Genomic DNA, 19,598 nt, shown 5'->3' with positions numbered 1-19,598 from the left:
GCCATTATCATATTTGATTGGTTTTTATCAAAGCTATGAGAGTTTGCATGTTCCCTGTGAGGAAGAGTCTGTGCTTCTTTAAGGGCTTCATCACTGTTAGCAGTGAGCTCGGGGAAAGGACTGCTGAAATGACAAGGACGGAGCAGTCCCTATCCCAGGTCTGCTGGTGCAGATGTCTGGTATGAGGCCACAAGGCTCTGCATGTGCTTGGTGCAGTTAACCTGGAAAGAACAGACAAGGAGCAGATCTGGTTCTCCTCTTCAGTTCTGGCCAGCCAAAGGTGATGAGTAATGAAGAAGGTCCCTTTCTTAGGTTCTGTTCCCCCTTCCTTCCAAAGGAGAGGGGTAGTTCTCACAGCAGGGTTACAGTAACATTCACAGTGTCCCTTCACATCCAGTTGGTGCAGCAGCAGCAGGTCAGGAGTTTGTTCCGTACGTCTCACTTGTGCCCTGCAAGGATCAGAAGTTACACTTCTCTGCCAGAAAACTTTGCTTTCTCCCTCTTTTATCAACACAAAACCCTCTGCACAGGAAATCTCTGCTATTGGATTCAGATTTTACAGTGCCATTCTGGATCAGAAATGCTCCTTCTGCAGCATTGCATCCCACCAAGCACAGGGCTGCATAGCACAGTTCTGCCCTCAGCAATAGTCAAGCAACAGCCCCACCAGTGGCAAGAGCAGGGCTAAATCCTCCTACTGGCTCAATGGGTCGTTCAGATCCTGGATGCTGGTGTAGCTGTGGCTGCAGCAGAAGGAACCTTTGGAGGCTTTGGGGGGATTTGATGGAGCCAGAGCTGACTGCAGCATGCAGGAGGCAACTGCCAAGGACAGCAACCCAAAGAGAGATGCAGTGGGAGTGTTAAGTTCTCGAATGTAGGCTTCCCTCTTTAAGAGTGGTTGCCCAGGAAACATAATATTGTTTCTAGTGCTTCTCCCAACAGCTTTGAGGTAAAAATGAACTGCTCCAAGGAAGACAGTTTCCTCACAGCTGCAGTACAAAGTCTGTGTATGATATGGACTCTGTACATCCTGCTTCAGAATCAGAGAAGGAAACAACCCTACCTCCATTCTGCCTTTGTTCGTGCTTACCACTTCGTAATCCTCCACATATTTGTACTTCTTCTCCCGATAGAAGTATCTCTTTTTCATGCAGTACAGGACAATGATGTCACATAGCACTGTTGCCTAGTGGAGATGGAAAGAGTTCAAGACAACGATCCTCAGAACTCAGCTGCTAGTGCGAAGTTCAGTCCAAGTGCAGACAGTGTCACTTACCGCTCCAAACAGCGCTAAGCCAGAGCCGATGTTAATCATTGTAGGAATTACATCAAATTTGCCTGCCTGGAAGACAGTTACGAGAGTTGATGACTGCTTTTCAGCATCTCTGAAAGCTCTCGGCCCACAGCCTCGAGGAATGAAGCTGCCCTACCTTTCCAAACACTATGATATCAATGCGGATGCCATAAGTTTTGGTAAGCGTTCGTGTTTCAATGCCACTACTATCCTTGTAGTATTTTGCAAACCTGGAACAATAGGGTAGGTTAGAGCTCAGCTGGAAACTTGGAGGTTTCTTGTATGCTTTTCATGCAACATCCAGGTGTGTTCCCCATCCCAAAAGGATGGGCTAAATGTTTGTACATGCAAGCAAGCGCATGGAGGGGAAAAGCCAAGAACAGATGAGTTTAAGACAACAATTAGTAGCAGACAAACCAGGAGACCTCTAAAGCAATAGGGAGGGCAGCAAGTCAGGATAGTGGGAAGAAATTCAGCTGCTCATGAGAATCATCCCCTCAGACAAGCAGGATGCTGCAGCAGTGCAGGCAGCCACGAGAGGGCAGGGAGCAAGAGAAGCAGCACAGCTCAGCTTGGCACACACAGGCAGTTCCTGGTCCCACACCACATGACTTGCACGCAAATGATACAGAAAAGGAGTAAGAACAAATAAGTGAGATCAGACTTACTGCATCACGTGGTTCGTTATGCCAGGAGGAAGCAGAGAAAAGGAGAGAAGAGGAAGGGCCTGTAAGGGGAGGCCTGGAATCTGCAAGAGCACCTCGGGGCCTGTGATACCCAGCCTGCCTTGTCTGACACCCCAAAACCTGCTGGCACGGTGGGGTATGCCAGAAAGATATTCTTGGTGCACATCAGATCCTTGACTGACAGAGCTGCTTTCCCAAGGTCAGCTTTTCCCTTGCCTTGAACAGTGAAGGAGACCCTTCTGGCTCCCACCCCCCTCAAATTCTGCCATATCAGCACACCCCGAAGCAATCATTCCTTGCACTGATGTGCTGTGGGAGGCTGGCCCCATGGTCACCTACATGCTGAAGCAAACGTGACTCAGACAGTCACAATCAGCGGAACTTCCTCTTTTGTTGTGGTTTACATACATTTCATAGCAGCAGAGAAAGCCTCAAAGTGAGATTTACAGCAGCAGAGAAACTCCAAGGACTGCCTGCAACAGTCAGAGGAGAGGGAGCAGCCCGGAACACTGCACCCATGGCAGACTGAGCCATAGGGACATCAGGGTCCATTCCTCACTACGTTACCTGAAGTTGTACCCAGGTGAGATGGTGTTGGCAGAGTCCTTGTTGTCCAGGCGCCGGAAGGAATACTTAGGCACACAGTGGGAAGCAGCTCTGTCAAGGTTGCAGTCCCAGTTGATCTGCAGCCCCATGACCCCACCCTGCAGAGCAAAGAGGAGGAGATGGCGAGTGATCCAAGAGCCCAGTCAGTCTAGCACAGGGCTCCCAGGCTGACCAGAACCCCAATTACTGGCTCAGGGCCCAGTCCACCCTCTTTCCCTACATGAGGGCCTTGCACTTATCCCCAGCCAAGGCCAATTACTTGTTAAGAATTGATTCTGCTCCCTCCAGCCAGAGCAGCTCTCCATTCTGCAGCTATCCCATGTCCTGTGGCTCATGCCACCAGGTGGAGAGGTGTCTGCCCTACACAGCTGAGCCTCAAGAAGAGATTCTGCCAAGTACCTCCACAGCCATTTCCTGGAAGTTCTGCCCTGCAGCTTTAACTATGTTCCCCAGACGAAAGATAGGACAGAAGGGATCTGTCTGGGCATCATAGATGCAGTTCTTGAGATAAGTGGAACTGAAAGTGGGGAGGATGTTTCGCCTGCAAGGGAACAGAGAGATCTGCTGCATCCTCTTGTTTCTCCAGCTCTCCTTTACTGTCTGAGAGGCCGGGCAGTGCAAAGCTTCACACGCTGCTTACTTGGTGAAGTTGAACTTGGAATACCAAATGTTGTTCTTTACCAGAATGGTGAAGTTCTCAGCTTCTTGCAAGAATGCTGGCCTGAAAAGCAATAGGAAAAATAATTAAGTTCCATTTATATTTTCACAAAGTCTTTAATGCTGCAGGGCCTTTGATTTGTAACCTCTTCAGCTTCTCCCACTAGTACCCCATAGGAAAAAACACTGGCTGTGGCAGGCTGGCTGTGTATTGTGGGCCTCCCATCAGGAGAAATAAGAGAGGGTAGGAAGACAGCTCTCACTTGGGTATGGGATAGTCATCCTCCACAGGGCACCACGCAAAAACTTCACAGGTATTGATGCTTCTGTTGTATGGTATGCACGCCCCGGTCTGGATACCTGGAAAGACAAGTGGATGGAGGTACTCCCAAACAAACTAAAGGGCAGTATTTGCCTTATGGAGAAGTGTCAGTACCCAGTTCCCCCACTATCTTCCATTATAATGCAATTACAGAGAAATTACTATTTTCTGAGTCAAATTCTCACCCAACACAGTCTCTTCCAGAAGAAAAATATGAGCTTCCTTCTCAGTTCTCTTAGGTATGAAAGAATGAGAACAAGGAGACTCAATGAAATGCTGCTTCCTTCACAAGGGATTGGAACCAAGCAGCGATGGCACAGAATGCAAGGAGCCCCTGCAGCAAGCTTCCTACCATTGCTGTGGATGCTGACGTATCCTGGAACGCAGCTGCTGTTGTCCTTGCACACTGTGTTATCATCTGGAAGCTGGACAGGAACAGGAATTAAACAAAACTCAACCAACTCTTCCTCCTGCACTCCCAGCCACGCTGGGCAGGATTAAAGCGGATCCTTTACACACCTCTGCGCAGTGGCCTTGGTGCTGGTTTGGTGTGACTATCATGTTGGTCATGATAAACACAGCGTTCTTCTCCTGAGCATGCAAAACAAGAAGGAAATGTAAGAGTGACAATCTGCAAAACCTATCCAAAGCACCGCCTCCAAATGTCTCTGCTAACAGAGCTCAGGTGGCCATGCAGAGGGGATTTGATTTGGATGGTGCAGGTGCAGCACTAAAGGAGCAGGTTCACGCATGGAATCGCTTAATCCTGGAGTATGGGACAAAAAGTTCTTTCTGTCCTCACGCTTGGCTGGAGTTTCCTCATTTACAGTATGAAGTTACTGAGGGGAGTTTCAAGGCAGGAAGTGAAATAGAAATCCAGCTGCTAGTCTGAGCAGACCTCCCATTCTTACTTTTTGAGACAATTAATCTACTGTGCATTTGACCAGTCTGGTTTGTTTCTGCAGAGAATACCGCTTCAATTACACTCAGATCTGTATGACTCAAGGATCTGTTGTTTGCTTCTGCTCTGCTAATATGCAAATATCCTCACTCTGCCAAAATCTGGCTAAATCTGTTGCTTTTTCTGCACCTCAATTGATGCACGCAGTGACCCAGGACGTGCAGCCTGGCCCTGCCTGCCAGCCCTGAAGGCCAGGTACTGCCCACGCAGCACAGGCTCCTGCAGACACACCAGCAATCAGTAAGCACAGCAACACCTCCCATTTGAAATGAATGTCAGGCTATTCCCAGGGTTTCTGCCGCCAAATTAGCTTTGAATTGTTTGCTTCAGGGGAGGATGCGTGGTTGCTGCCACAGCTTCTTCCTGAAGTGTGCAAATTCTCCCTCCTGAGCAAACAGACGTGCTCACTTCTATTGAAAAGGACCAGTGGAGGAACAGCAGGTGATCAGCATGATCTGGAACAAAGCTCACTTGCTTTATTTGCTATATTCTCTTGTATAAAGGTCATGTTGGAGCAAACGCTACTTCAGCCCTTGGTGGACTTTGGCAGAGCAGTAACTGTTTGTTAGAAAACCCATCCTCTGCATGTGAAAGTGATTCATACCTGGGGAGGGATGACATAGTCAGCTACATCCCAGATCCTGGTTCCCAACGTGGACGTGTTTGTCATTGTTACTCCTTTCACCTTCGTGGTAACAGAACTGACCACAGAATCCGTCTCCTGGTAGCCCTTCTCCCACAGAAAGACCCAGCTGCAAGATAAGAGTTGCAAGGAAAAGCAAATAAAAAGCCAACCACATCACAAAACCCAGCTAAACACATCGAACAAGCACAGGGAAATTCCCCCTTTTATTCCTGTCTCCTGCAAAGGTGAGACCAAACAGCTTCATAGTGAAAAGCCACAGGACCAGCAAGCTCCCTCCTGGCTTTCTCAAGCGATTTGGCAGCATTTCATTACTGTGTAATGATATATAAATCCTCCCAGCCCCACCAGGTGAAGATGGGTTCAGAAAGGAGCTGTGATGCTCTCCAGCAACCCCCAGGAAAACAACAGTTCAGCTCAGTGCAGCCTGGATGGTCCTCACTGCAGTCGAGGTGGGTCAGGCCCTTTGGTGAAGTAATCAAATTTGAAGGGTATTTACTGCAAAAGCTGTGAGCACACGTGCTGTCTGTCCATTGTGGATCGTTTCAGGACAGCTGGAAATCAGGTTAACTTTCATGGCTTATATGGATATTTCATACGTTATTTTTAGGATCAGAACCACAACGGCTGAAAAAGAACCACTAAGCCCACCAAGCTCGGCCCCAAACCATCCCTGCTGGCCATGTCCCTCGGTGCCACATCCCCACGGCTCTTCACCGCCGCCGGGGAGAACAAATCCTTCCTAATATCCAACCTTTATGGGCTGGAGCAATCCAAACCAAGCCGGCAGCACACAAGGGCGCCGTGTCAGGCACACACAGCACAACCTTTGTCCCCGTGAGCTGGGAAGGGAAAGAAAACCAACAACCCCGCTCCCAACTTTTTGCACCCTCCGCCCATCACCGGGAGCGACCCTCCCTCCCGCACAGCCCCCACCCGAGCTCCCCTGTCGCTCACCCGATCACGTAGGCGAGGATGCCGAGCTGCACGGCGCGGTTGATGAGCCCGACTTTGCGGCTGCGGATCAGCACGATGCGGGGGGTGTCGTACTCGAAGAGGAAGCCGCGCACAGCCTCACCGCACGCAGCCATGGCGGCGGCCGGGGAGGGGCGGCCAACGGAGCAGCAGCACCGACCGGCGGCACGAACGGGCAGCGGGAGCCGGGATCACCCGCAGCGGTGCCGCAGCCCCGCGGATCGTGGCGAAGCGCTCGGGCGCTGCCCACGCTCAGTGCACGCCCCGGCGCTGCCCGCTGCCTGGTTGGAGAGCCAGGGCAGAGTCAGATCGGGAATAGGGGGAAATTCTTCTAAAGAGTGGTCAGGCGTTGGAATGGGCTGCGCTGGGAGGTGTGTTAGCACCCAGAGGTGCTAAGGAGCCGTGGGGGTTGGGCACTGAGGGGTGTGGGTGGTGGGCATGGCGGGGTTGGGCTTGGTGGGCGTATCTGGGTCAGCTTTGGTGTCTTGTCCAACTTCTATAAGTGTAATTCTTCCAAAAGGAAAAAGGCAGTGCATGTGTCAGAACAGGGCTGTTAATGCTAACTGCAACCTGTTTCCACTTGAGATATAAGAAACGATGCAATGTGAACACGGGCGCAATGAATGTATGTTACAGCTGAAGACACAACTGAGGCTTGCATCATCTACAGGCAATTCATTTTCAAACACATGTGGGAAATTGAAATGGCAAACCGCTGGTGTAGCTCAGAAAGAAGCTCAGTTGAGAGGGGTGCGAAATAATAGACATGGTAATCCACCTCACCTCATTTCTACAAGAACAGAACATGTCCAAAGGCAGCAGAAAGAAAGAACTGGAAAGATGTTGGAGCATCAGTGAAGCCACCCTGAATGTGGTGCTCCTGGGCTGTGATGTGGCCTTATGCATCGAAGCAAAAAGCAACCTGTGCTGTGCTGGGTTCCATAGGAGGAGGTGTAGGAGGCTGTGCCTGCTTGAAGCTAAGAGCAAACAGGAGGCCAAAGGCTTAGTGTTAAAATTCAATGAATGTGAATGAAATGCCTGAAAATGTTACACAGAGATGATGTAAGTATTTTACATTGTAATTCCCGATTTAAACAAGAACAGCTGGGATTTGCAGAAAATGCTTTGTGTCACTGAAATCTAAAGTAAGCCTGTTTAATCTGGATGGACTGTGAGGCCTTTAACAGTGGGTTGCAAATATACAAGCACAGTGTCTTCTATTAACTGTGATCCATGGTGGTGAGGCGAGGGGATAGAAATGCATTGGATGACATTTTCAAGTGGTATCTCTTGGGCTTCTTTCAGGGATGATGCCTTGAGAAGATCCTTAACTCTACCTTATCTTTAGGGTGTTGATCATCTCCTGATACATCTGGAACTTCGATACACACCAAAGCAAAGGCAAAGGGCTGGAACTTCTCATTAAAACATAGCACTAAGAGTTCACCCCAGAGGCTGCAATTCCAAACCAAATCAGAAGAAAGCACTTGAGCTCAAGACGCATGTCTAAGCCAAGCAGTAGGCAATAATGGACCCTCTCCAATGACAGCACACAAGAATTCAGCTGCATAACAGATCTTGGAAAGTAATATTCTATAACATCAATTTTATGATTCTATGATTTTACAATTCTATATGCTTTTTCTTCTTCTATAGGTACATAAAAGAAATAGGTTAAAAATCCACAGTATGAGCCAAGGTAAGCTGCATCCTCATTCCAAATCAAAACCATTATAGTTGCCGTTAGCTTTGGGATAAGTATTTCTAATCAGCCTCCTGCAGCAGCTCGGGATGATGGCTCTGTCCTGCATCTCAAAAGAGCCAAAGCGCCAGTGAATGTACTGCTTGTAAGCAATACGACGCAGCTGGCTGTTGGAATTGTGACCTGTCAGGTCCAGAAAGGGATCTTCATAGAGAAGGGCTTTGTTCAGAGTGTCTCTGGACAGCACCAGCTGTGTAAACCAATAGGTGGTTGTGATGCACTGCCCCGCTTCTTTTCGGCAGCAGAGCTGCTCGTGGTAATTCGGCATCTCCTGGCATTGGCCGCAGCAGCACCATTGGGGGCAGACAATGTTTTGTGTGAGCATCCTGAGCTCGAACTGTCCAGTGCTGTGGTTCATGTTGGACTCACGGGTGCAGCAGGTGCGAGGATCATTGAATTTCACAGGGCAGTTCTGGAAAACAATTCCCCAAATAAATGAGAATAGAACATTTGCTGCTGCTTCACACCACCTGCAGAGAGAATTTACAGTAGTGACCCTCAACATGTGGTGCTTCATTTGACACAGCACAATAGGCACAATGACGATAGATCAGCAGGTCTGGAGGAGGATTGTCTTTCTGTGTTGCCAACACCCACCACAGCAAAATCAAATCGACTCCTTAGAAGATGTTTCAACACCAACACACTCCCACTAGCACATGCCCACCACAGGAAAACAGCAGCTTTTAGCTGACTCTAAACATGCATCCTCTGGTCACAGGACTTACTAAATTGAAGGGGGAATATGAATCTATTTTCAGTTGCTTGAGGTTTAATCTTAAATACAGGGAGGGAGAAATCCAAATCAGTTTGAGATGACATTCCTCAGTTTCCTCCTTCAAGGAGGGAATCTCAAACATTAAGTGTCTGCATCTACCTCAAAAACGCTGTCCTTAGCATCCTGCAAGCTTGTTTTCAGAGGCATCTTTATCAAAGTAATGTGTGGCTGATCGACATAGGACACAAACACCACCTGTGAAGCAGAAGAAATCAGCACTGTCAGCTCAAGTAGTTACTTAGAGAACCGGAGACGGAACAGAGATCTCACCATGGGATCTTCTTTCTGCAGTCTGTACTCCAACAACTGAAATTGCATGCAGCAAGACTAGAGATTTCCAGTATGTGTTATAGCAAGGATGTGGACAGCAGTGGGGCCTGACAGAAGTAATGGCAAGAGGCAGTGCAAAACTAACTGTAAGAGTGTGCTTGTGAAGAGTCCTTGTGTGGAGAGTTCCTCTATGCCTTTCTTTAAAAGGCATGTCTAGCATGCTGGGGGATTAGCAGATACAGCCCAGTGAAACAGCCATAAATGTCTTGAGAAAGAGGAAGAGGTTGGCAGGGAAGAGGCTTTGAGCAATGACCTCTGAATGAACAACCTTTTCGCAGCACCTTTCTGTGAAGGGTCACGATTTCCTGGTGGGGCTCTGCTATGCCCAGGCTTTGTGTGTAAGCAGTGCTCAGCTTTCCTCTGGCATGAAAAGGATGAGGCAGTTGTCTTTGCCTGTTCCTTATTGTGCTGGATCCTGCAGTCCCTCTCACAAAACTCCCTGATCTCCTCAAGCCACAGCTGCAGGCTGCTGCAGAACAAAGCCCAGCAATGAAGGAGGAATGAACAATTTGCATTCCTTACCTGTTCTGGCATCAGCACAGTCTCATACTTCTTCCTGATTACATTTTCACAGAAGGGTATTTTGCAGCAGCTGCAGCAATTGTAGAAAGAAAAACACTTTTCTATAGCGGTCACAGCCTGCACATGAAAGAAAAGCAAGCCGTGATTCCACTTTCTTAATGAGACTCTATCCCCAGAACTAGTTCAAGATATGTGAAAAAATAAATCTCTCACCAAACCAAAATAGGTGATCATGGATCCAATGAATGTAAAGAGTTCAACGAGATTAAATTTTCCACCCTAAGGGAAGCAGAAAATAATGATTGGGAAGGAAGATTTCTGACCATTCACTCAGAGTAATGGCATTTCTGGTTTTGCCCCTTTGCAGTGATTCATCCATTCAGTCTCAGGATTTCACAGACCATCACAGGCACTTTGCAGGGAAAAATAAATAATTTGAGAAGGAAACGGTGGTGACATGCAGGGTTTGTGTCAGGCAAGAAACCTTGTTATGCTTTCAGTCTGAACAACAATCCTGCTTCTCTCTTAACTCTGCTGTTTCCTCCTAAACTTTGCTCATTACGCTGCCCAGCTGAGTTTAGATCAACTCATGACATGACTTCCATCCCAGAGTGATGGACAGAAGAAAGGGATAAATGGCAGAAGCAGGACTAAAGAAATAGCAAATTTCCTTCTCTCTTCCCTTCAGAAGGATCAACAGTCGCGCTTACCATGCCAAACACAAGGACATCAAACCGTATTCCGTAGGCTTTGAAAAGGGTTCTCCGCTCGCTCCCATCTGGAAGCTTATAGTGCCTTGCAAACCTGCAAAAAAACAAGTGAAGATCTGTGCAGCTGATGAATGTAATGATACAAAGCTAGAGAACACAAAAGGGAATTGTATGGGAAATCACAGCTTGAACCACTGATTAATTAGCTGAGGCAAGTGTTGGGTCAGCTGCAGGAGCACAGGTGAGAGTAATCTAGCTGTGCTCCTGGGAGGGGTGGACTTCGATTCCACCCCCTCTGAGACCTCATTTAAGGGCTGACCACCACTGAGGCAGCATCTCTTGGAGATTGATCCCCAGCTGAGTCTGCCTCAGCTATCTGGTCCAGGCATCAACATTGGTGAGTTTTCTTTACTAATAACCTTTGACTATTTATCACCATCTTGGTCGATATCTTTATATTAGCCACCTTTAAACCATCTTCTGTTATCACCTTTACAGGAATATAGTTTCTTCTGTCTTCTTTTTCCTACCTTTCCAGCCTTCCAAAATCAAGGGGCTGAAGCCAGCTAGGTGAACAATATCTGATATCTACTTGTTCCTTGTTTGCACAGCTCCAGCAGAACACAGCTTTGGGATATGTTGGCAGCTCCCAGACAGTCACAACGCTCATGTTATTATCACAAAGGTATGAAAACCCACAGCAATAATCATGCCATGAGTAAAAAAAAGTGCTGTTACACAAGAGTTTTGACTTAGATCTGAGGGGCAACTTCAGTCTTAAACATGCTGATAAGCATTTGGCAAATTGTGTAACTACTCAGAATCAAGATTTTTCATTACAATTTTGCATTAATTTGCTGTGTGGACAAAGAACCAAAAGCTTTTGTTTGCTTTTGAGTAAATTTTGCTTCAGTGAAGTGTGGAGTTACCCAGATGGAAGAAAAATACTTCCTTGTTTTATTTAATCTCCTTGGGAAACTCACAAATTTAGGCAGTTTTAAGCCTCAATTGCCATATGGTAGAATCTGCCCAAACTGTTTTCTGTGTTAGCTCCCCAAACACTTGTAGGAAATTTCTAGACCTTTCAACACAGAAATAAAACCTTTTTATTACCTGAAGCTGAATCCAGGGTACAGGGTTCTTGTTTTGTCATCTAGGCGGCGGAAACTGTACTCTGGACTGCAGTAGTAAGACCAGCTGTCTAAATTACAGTCCCATTTAATCTCAATGGCAATGATTCCTCCCTGGAAACAAGCACAGACATTATTCTGATCGCTGCCATTGCTGGATATCTGTTAAATACAGCAGAGATTTGAGGGATGCCATTGGTTGGGACACATCTCCTTATGCACACTAACTCAGAAACAACTTTTGCTCATCAAGCAGTCTTTCATGGAAGTGTCTTAATTGTGTGATCTGTAAGCAACCATTCATTCTATTCTATTCTATTATAGCTCATCCTATTTTCTGCCTATCTTTCTTCATTTCAGTAGCACAAGTGTGGATGTAGCTAAAACACTTTGATGGCAATTTCAAACCGAAAGCCAAAGTGCAGATGTAAATGTTGTAGATACCCAGTCTAAACTTTTCATCTTGGCTGCCCTTGTGCCGTGCTAAGATTCAATAAATCTGGCTTAAATAATGACTCTTACTGGGACACTTTTGGATGATTCTCTCTCCAAACAACATGATTTAGAATGTACTTTAATAGAATCAAAAGGTGACCATGATGGACGGCTTTCTGTAAGACCTAAGTGCTTTTTGCTGAAGAACCTCTACATACGAAAGTAATACCACCCATATTCTATCCACTCTGTCAATGTGGGTCCCATGCTGTGAAATGTTAAGCACATTTTATCCTTTCAACTTGGGGTTATGTGGCTTCTAAGACAATCAGACTCCAAATCTAGAAGATCACAGAAGACAGCAAAACATGGAGGAAGAAAGATTAGAAAATGTTGTAACAGTGAGTATAAAAAGAGTAATGTCACAGACCTTGACTGCCACCTCAGAAAAGTTCTCTTTTGCTTCCTGAAGGATATCTCCCAGGCGGAATATTGGACAGAGTGGGTCAGTTACCTTGTTGAATTTGCAGGAAGTATTCAATTTGGGTGAAATATTTTGTCTATGAAGAACACATAGAGGTGTTAAAATCTAAAAGCAAAGGCTAGAACAGCTATAAATACAGCTAAGGGATTTCACTCTGGTTGGAAGCCGTGTTAAATGTGCTTGGATTGTACTTGTATGAGCTTTTGTTTTCAAAGCCACCAGATCTGTATGTTCCTATGAGATTTGCAAATGAAGATGAATTCTTTACTCTTTGGATGTACTACAAGCAACAGTTTACCTGTGCAAACAAAATATTTTGACCTTAAGCTCTGAGTCTCACATTGGTTATGCTATAGTTCAATGATTTCACCCTAATGTGAGCAGAATATCTGAACAATTCTGCTGTCCTTTGCCTGAAGAGAAACAGAGCAATCCTGGGAGGATGTGTTCCCAAGGTTTTCTTATTTCTCTTGTTTCTGAAGAACTGATCTTCTAAAGGCTTGTGATTTGTTGCTCATGCAAACAAAGCCCAGAAGATACAGCCTTTCTGAATAAAGAAGGTGCCAATTTATACAACCTTTTCTTCAGAGCACAACCACTCACTCTTCAGAAAGCATGGAGGAATACTGGCACTTACACGGTGTAATTAAATGTGGGGAAGTGAATGTTGTTCTTTATAAGCACTGTGAAGTCTTCAGAACTCCTCAGAACAGCTGGCCTAGAAGAGAAACATCAATTAACTGTTAAATACATCAATTAATCTTATGCTAATTTATTACCTGGAAAACTGTCAGTGGGAGGAATATTTTCCTGAGACTGAGAAGCAGGGAGAGAAATGGCTCAGAGGATCAAGAAAGATAAAGGTCATTTTCTTAGGCTGAGGTATAAACAGTTCTTTCCCTTTTGCACTTTCTTATGTGGGCTGAGCCTAAATTGAGTTCCTGCATGCAGATGAAATATGAGCTCATGAGACTTCTCATATAAATCTTGCTACAGAATAATAGTAGTGAGAATTTATAACATTTGGCAGCTGAGAATTTCTGCACCGTGAACAGATAGTTTCATTTCTGTCCTGACAGGCAAGATGCTGTATGAACAGTTGTATCCTTTATGTTGCTGGACAAACAGGGAATGTTTGTTCCTTTAAAGAGGTGAAAAGAAGTCAGCAGAAGTTACTGCAGGAGGCACTGTGAGCTCTGGATGGGACCTGGCTGGGGAGAAATTGCTCTGTGTCCACAGGAAACTCTGACTTAGGGAAGAGATGGGATACAGGCACAGAATCATGCTTGTATCGCCACTTAAAGTGATTATTTACCTGGTTTCTTACTCATATATTTCAAAAGCTGGTTCAGAGAAGCTAAAATTGATCAGTCATTTGCTTTCTTAGAGTGCAATTTTCATCATTTCTGTTGAAATAAAACCTTTTCTAGAATTTCTTCATGCTTTGGCTGACTCAGAAAGGAAATTGAACATTTTTATCCTAGAATACTACGCAGTCATGTGGTTACAGAAAAAGATGCCTACAGGGCCCCTCCATTCCATTCTCTGAGTCACAGCAGCTTTGTTTCCTGGAGCTTTTTTCCTACAGTTTTCTTCAGTTTTCTATTACATATAGCCAGAACTGAAATTTTCATCACCTGCCTAGGAAGGATGAAGAGATGTTCTTCAGTCCAGAGTGGACCCCTAAAAGCTACCCTGCAGCACAGACAACTAACCTAGCTCTACTGGTCTGAGTGGTGGAAGAAGCCTCACTGTGTTAAATGAACTCACACAGAGCTTCTACACCACAGAGAACTGAGAATCTCGAGTTAGGAAACCTGTCTTACGTTGATGCATTTTCCTTGACATTTGAATTCATTATCCAAATACCTTGAGTGAATTCAAGATGAGCCTGTGACATCTCAAATTGTTTCTGTGGCAGCTGTGTGATGCTAAGACTGGAGGCTATGGCTTCATTGCAGAATCACAGAGAAGGGCAGTTGTAATTTAACAGTAATTTATTTAGATATAGTAAGTGTGAACAGTATGGATGTGATAAATAGCTGGTTTACAAACCCGAGATCCACCTGCATGTAGGCAAAGTGATTTTCCTAAAGTTGTAGGACTGTCAAAGTAAACTCCTTTTTAAAAAATGGAGGTAATTTTGACACTTACTCAGGGGGGCTTTCTTCGCTTTGTACAGGGCACCATGCCTTGATCTCACATGTTTTATAAGTTGCATTGTAACGCACACATCTTCCTGTTTGAACTCCTGTAGAAAGAGAAGCTCTTGCTCAGCAAAAACAAGCACTTTGTACCATCCAGACTGTTTCAGCACATCAGTGGATTCACCCTCAAATGACATGGGGAGATTCTTACAGTTCAGATTATCGTAGCTTTCTGTGCAGGAAACTTTAAGAAGAATTACCCCAAATTAAACAAGGATATAACGGGTGGCATCTATGCCCACAGCACTGGGGCTGGGACTAGGCATTCTTTAAGATCTCTTCCAACCTAATCCATTTTATGATTCTGTGATTCTCTAAAGACATGTAGAAAACCTTGATTCTTTCTGCATTCTGGAGGGTCAGGATTTTCTGTGAACACCCAGACTTTACTAGGGAAAGATATAATTCAGCCAGCAGCCTGAATGTGGGGAATCTCAGCAGTACAGAGAACTCACATAGCTGATTAAAACTGTAGGATGTCTTATGGACAACCAGTCCCCAAGGAAAGACACAAAGTCATTTGTCTTATTTTGAGAACTATCTATCAGATGTTACAGACACTTCAGATAGATCCTGCAGTCACTCCCCTTGTTGAGCAGCCACAGACATCAACAGGAGTGACTATGAGAGTCCTCCTTTATACCACAGTCTGTACTCTTTACATTTCCCCTTTCTCTGCTTCCTTCCACAGTTTCTCCTTTCAGTAAGGTCATGCACTTGCTGGTAAAAACTCTGCTTTGTGGTTTTGAACATCTGTTCTCAGCTCTCTCTTAGGATTATATACTGTTCTGCTGCAATTCTCCTCCAATCTGGAACTTGCACATTCTACACAATAGAAGATAGTACCCACAAACAATATTTAACTCTGAAAATACCATTTACATACCATTGCTGTGGACATCTACAATCCCTTTTTTACAGGACTGATCTGAAGAGCAGATAGCTTTGGCAGTGGGATACTGAAAAAAAAGACATGAAAGAGCAATATACATCTCCATACAATGTCTCTCCTTACAATAACATTTTCTTTTACTATTTATGTCATTTCCTGTTTTCTATACTACTAAGTACAATAAATCTAATACTGGACTATTTACTCTTTTGTTTATAAACAGCCCCAAAACCTTTTGGCAGTGAAAGTCAACTTATGTTTGGTAACTGCTCTGCAAAGAGCCACTTCTAGGCCAGCTGGATGAATGAGAAGGAGAGCTGAAGCTGACTGCCAGGTTTGAGCTACAGAAAGGAGGAATGGGAAGATATGGGAATGAGCAACAGTGAGAGCATTTCTGTAACTCCAGCATCCCTTCAGGTTGTTCTCAAACGGGCAGCAGCACAGACAGAGAAGCTGCGCTGGCCTGAATGTCACTATTCCATAAAAGCAATGCAGGTAGGGTTGGCAAGTTCATTGATGCAAGGGAAAATCTCAGCCAACAAACTGATTTCCCAAGAAATAGCAGGGTGAAGGAAAGAAAATGAGCTATTAGGTTAGTCTGCATGTTATCTACTGAGATATAAGCATGAAGAACAGCTGTGTTTGCTTGTACAGGACTGTCCTACAGTCTGCTCTTTTCCACTAACATTAATGTTTCCTGTTAACTACTGCATATTTGTATTCAATACCATCATCCTAAGTATAAATTACAAGAAGTTTTTACCTCAGGGCAAGTCTGTTGAATCTGATTGTCTGTTTGAATGATGTTGGTCATCACAAAAAAAGAGTCTCTTGTCTACATGGGGAAAAGAAAATGAATATGACTGAAATTTCACACCCTTGGTCCAGACCTCAGCCTCTTCAGGACATTACCTTGTAGGACAACAAGGCTGTTTCTGCTCTACCTCTCCCCGACTGACGCAGACCACAGAAATCTCATTGAAAAGAATAATCTTTTTCCTTTTCTCCCCTGTAGCTTTGGCTTAAAACATCACTGTCTCAAATGTTAAGTCTCCTTTAACATTACTGCTCATCCCAGCAGACGTACCAGGAAAGAAACCAGGTGTATCGATAGAAGTTGAATATTGTGCTGACATTAAATTAAGACTTGCCTGCGTTGGTATGGTGTATTCTGCTGCATCCCAGATCCTGTCTGCATGAGCCACTCCTTTCAGGTTAATGCGAACTGAGCTGGTGAGTTCTTCTTTCTCTTGATAGCGCTTGTGAGCAATGAGCGTATAACTGCACAGATTAAACAGAGAGGACAAGGAAACTCATAAAAATAAAACAAATCAGCTCTTTTTGTATCATTCTCGGACAAAATAAACTGCAACATGAAGTCAGACAGGCATTTTCAACCCTTTTGGTGTGACACAGATGTATTGCTTAGGCCCAAGGCTTCCCTAAATTCAATTTTGCAGTATTCACTTTGTCAGGAATGAGTTGAAATACACACAAGGAGAATTTCTGTTTTCCCATCCTAAATGCTGTGGACAACTTCAGGTCACATCCTGGTTAGAATATTTAGTCTTTAATTTTCCAGTGTTATGACTTTTTTTTTTGCCTCATGCCAATTGCTTCCAAAACTCGACCTAATAGTTTCATTTTCTCATGAACTGAGTATGTTAATAGTAGAAGGTCATCTCTGTTTTTATGTTGACAGGAAGTTTTTAGCTCATTTAATTCATGCAGGAAATAACATCTTTGAAAAACTACTGTAATTCTAGAAGGTAGTTTCCACATTACATAAAAGTCATATAGAAGGTTTGCTTTGAAAACAATCTTGCCACATAGCCACAAGAGTGCTTCAGCATCATTTCAGTTTGACAGCAGACCTCTGGAAGGGATAAAAGTTGCTAAAGAACAGATGTAGAAAGCACTCGATCAATGCTCTTTCATTTATATTGTCTGTTATAACAGTATTTCAGCCTTTTCTTTCTGGAGATCAGTACTTTGGAATAATCATGCTTTTGGAAACTGGCAGTAAGAACCCGCCTCAGAGCAGCAGTAGGTGCTTGCATTTCTTGCAGACTTGATTCTTAGCAAGATTGGGATCAGTGTGCTCCATGTCCTGGCTTGTTGCCTTTACATAGGAAATAAATCACTTTCTGGACTTGCAGACTTTGTTCAGCTAAGACTTATCACTGAAAACAGCCCTACTTTGGCAGCAAGGAGGAAAATTTGCCCTTTAGAGGCAATCTATTATTGTTTATCCCTAAACACCTTATTGTTCTTGAAATCTGCTTCAAGAGCTTGATTGGCTATTTCATCTGTTAGGTAGATCTAGTTCTGATAGGAGACTCTGTGGAACACACTCTAATCTCAGAAAAACTGATGTAAATGTCAGATTATTCAATGGAGTGAGTCTGGGCTTATAGACAAGAAACAGAAACAGCATAGCAGGAAACGAAACCAAAAGCATTTGTTAGTGAAAATTCAGTTAAACTCCAACAACCCCACCCTGTGCAATAACATCCCGTGCCAAAATCCCACCACAAAGCTCCCACCGCCACATCCATCTTCCAAGAGTGGTCTAACACCAAATCAATGATCTCGAATTGCTGCCACAGAATGGAAAGCTCTGAAAGCACATTGTAACCCAGACAACCCCCAACACAACAAACACTTGTTAGTGTTCAGTGCCATTTCCCATCTCCCAGCACTTACCAAATATACAGGGCAATAACTACATAAATGCACCACTTCACGCATACACATCCAACACTTGGAAAACGGATCAGTTTTGGGGAGTCGTAATTAAAGAGATCCTTTGTCCAGCCACATGCAACCATTGTGAATGTTTTTTGTGAGCTTATAGAAACTGCAAGAGGCTGATGTCTGTTTTTCACCTTGCATCCTCCTGAGGCCACACCACTTAAAGGCACAGTCAGAAATACATGTGAGTAGAATGGTACCACAGGCCTTCATAAGAAAGGCAGCTGATGGATCAAAGCTTGATATTAATAAAAAATGAAGAATATAAGGGAGTGAGAGACAGGATATGAAATGCCTTCTTTATATGTCCAGAGAACAAAGAAGACAAACTAACTTCTTTGTGGAATCCACCTTATTTTAGGGAGCTAATAGAGAAGTAGCCTGGCTCAGTCTGTTGACAGAAATACAAGCTCTTCGCAGCCACCCACATTTGTGTGCAACAAAGGGAGTTTTCAGAGAGGGAAGATTTTTTGAATTCCCTTCCACTGAGTATCAGTAATGTACTTTAAATTTCTGAATTTGGCCTTTTTTTTCTTTCTTTTTCCAAAGAGAAAAGTTGAAATGTCAGATACATCAATGATAGCCCTCAGCTAGTCCAGCTTTTGTAAAGATAAGAAGTTGAAAGTTGGAAAAAAATCACACACACACAAAAAGAAGAGAATTTCCTTCTAAGTTCCCAAGTTCTACTTATGCAGTGTCTGGAGAAGTATTTCCTTCCACTGAATCCTTCCAGACCTCAAACCAGACTAAGAAAACTTTGTGAAGTAGTAAACACTTTGAAGGTGCTGCCCTGACTTGAAGGAGGATGGAATGCTTTTCTGTTGCTCAAAAGACTTGACTCTGCAGAGTGAATTCGACACATTTTTTCCAAAACACTTCAGTAGAAACAGGATTAGGGATCGCATAAACATTAGAACACCTACTGTGGGTCAGACCGCAGGACCATTAGCTGAGGCCCATTATTTTCACACCAAAGGTCTTAAGACATGGGAAAAGAGATAAAGAAAATAGCTGAGAAGTTTCTGCCTTGGGGTTATTGTGCAGCTTCCCCGTGTCACATCCTTTCCCAATGCATTTTACTCAGTATCTCTAAAATGAGCTGATCATTTACAACCACTTCTCTATCTGGCTGTGGGTACATCGCTAGCCATAGTTTCCATAACGTGCTGGGTAGCCTCAGTCACCACAGAAGAATCTTGATGGTTTCCTTGTCTACATTTGCAAGGGGGAAACTGACTGCTACAGGAACAGCAGTGCAGAAGAAGCTGCTCAGATGGTGAAAGTAGCTCAGAGCAGCACTACTGCACCGGGAGAGCAGCAGTACATGAAGGCCAGGAGGCTCCTGTCCATGTTTTTCCAGGCTCCAGTACAGTTCTTCTCAACAACAGAATCATTGTCCATTTGCAAAAATAACCTTCCAGCTGTTCTGCTCCCACCAAAAGTTGAGAAC

The 19,598-nt window shown here is 44.5% G+C and overlaps 2 protein-coding genes across 4 annotated transcripts; both read right to left on the bottom strand.

Annotated features, from left to right (window-relative positions):
* Positions 1 to 7: 7 nt before the first annotated feature.
* On the bottom strand, positions 8 to 6,514 carry P2RX4 (purinergic receptor P2X 4). 3 transcript variants are annotated; one of them, XM_015877707.2, is made up of 12 exons: positions 6,127 to 6,514; positions 5,131 to 5,278; positions 4,085 to 4,156; positions 3,918 to 3,990; positions 3,507 to 3,603; positions 3,227 to 3,307; positions 2,986 to 3,127; positions 2,548 to 2,684; positions 1,431 to 1,524; positions 1,277 to 1,342; positions 1,064 to 1,186; positions 8 to 449 (listed from the first exon to the last, which is right to left on the bottom strand). In XM_015877707.2, the coding sequence occupies exons 1-12, from the start codon at positions 6,258 to 6,260 to the stop codon at positions 417 to 419; spliced, it is 1,200 nt and encodes a 399-aa protein (XP_015733193.1). In that variant the 5' UTR covers positions 6,261 to 6,514; the 3' UTR covers positions 8 to 416. The 3 variants fall into 3 exon arrangements, with proteins under 3 accessions (XP_015733193.1, XP_015733194.1, XP_015733195.1); XM_015877708.2 differs by having other exon boundaries at positions 1,091 to 1,186; positions 6,127 to 6,508; XM_015877709.2 differs by lacking the exon at positions 6,127 to 6,514 and adding an exon at positions 5,924 to 6,039.
* A 688-nt stretch (positions 6,515 to 7,202) lies between these two features.
* Positions 7,203 to 18,310, bottom strand: P2RX7 (purinergic receptor P2X 7). The gene is made up of 13 exons (XM_015877701.2): positions 18,101 to 18,310; positions 16,546 to 16,675; positions 16,158 to 16,229; positions 15,389 to 15,461; positions 14,450 to 14,546; positions 12,933 to 13,013; positions 12,242 to 12,371; positions 11,360 to 11,490; positions 10,247 to 10,340; positions 9,750 to 9,815; positions 9,537 to 9,653; positions 8,784 to 8,879; positions 7,203 to 8,318 (listed from the first exon to the last, which is right to left on the bottom strand). The coding sequence occupies exons 1-13, from the start codon at positions 18,223 to 18,225 to the stop codon at positions 7,857 to 7,859; spliced, it is 1,674 nt and encodes a 557-aa protein (XP_015733187.1). The 5' UTR covers positions 18,226 to 18,310; the 3' UTR covers positions 7,203 to 7,856.
* Positions 18,311 to 19,598: the final 1,288 nt, after the last annotated feature.

This window comes from Coturnix japonica, chromosome 15 (genome assembly GCF_001577835.2).
Source record: "Coturnix japonica isolate 7356 chromosome 15, Coturnix japonica 2.1, whole genome shotgun sequence".
Taxonomy (NCBI): domain Eukaryota; kingdom Metazoa; phylum Chordata; class Aves; order Galliformes; family Phasianidae; genus Coturnix; species Coturnix japonica.
Note: the sequence above shows the minus strand (reverse complement) of the source record. Positions and strands in the feature narration are given on the sequence as shown.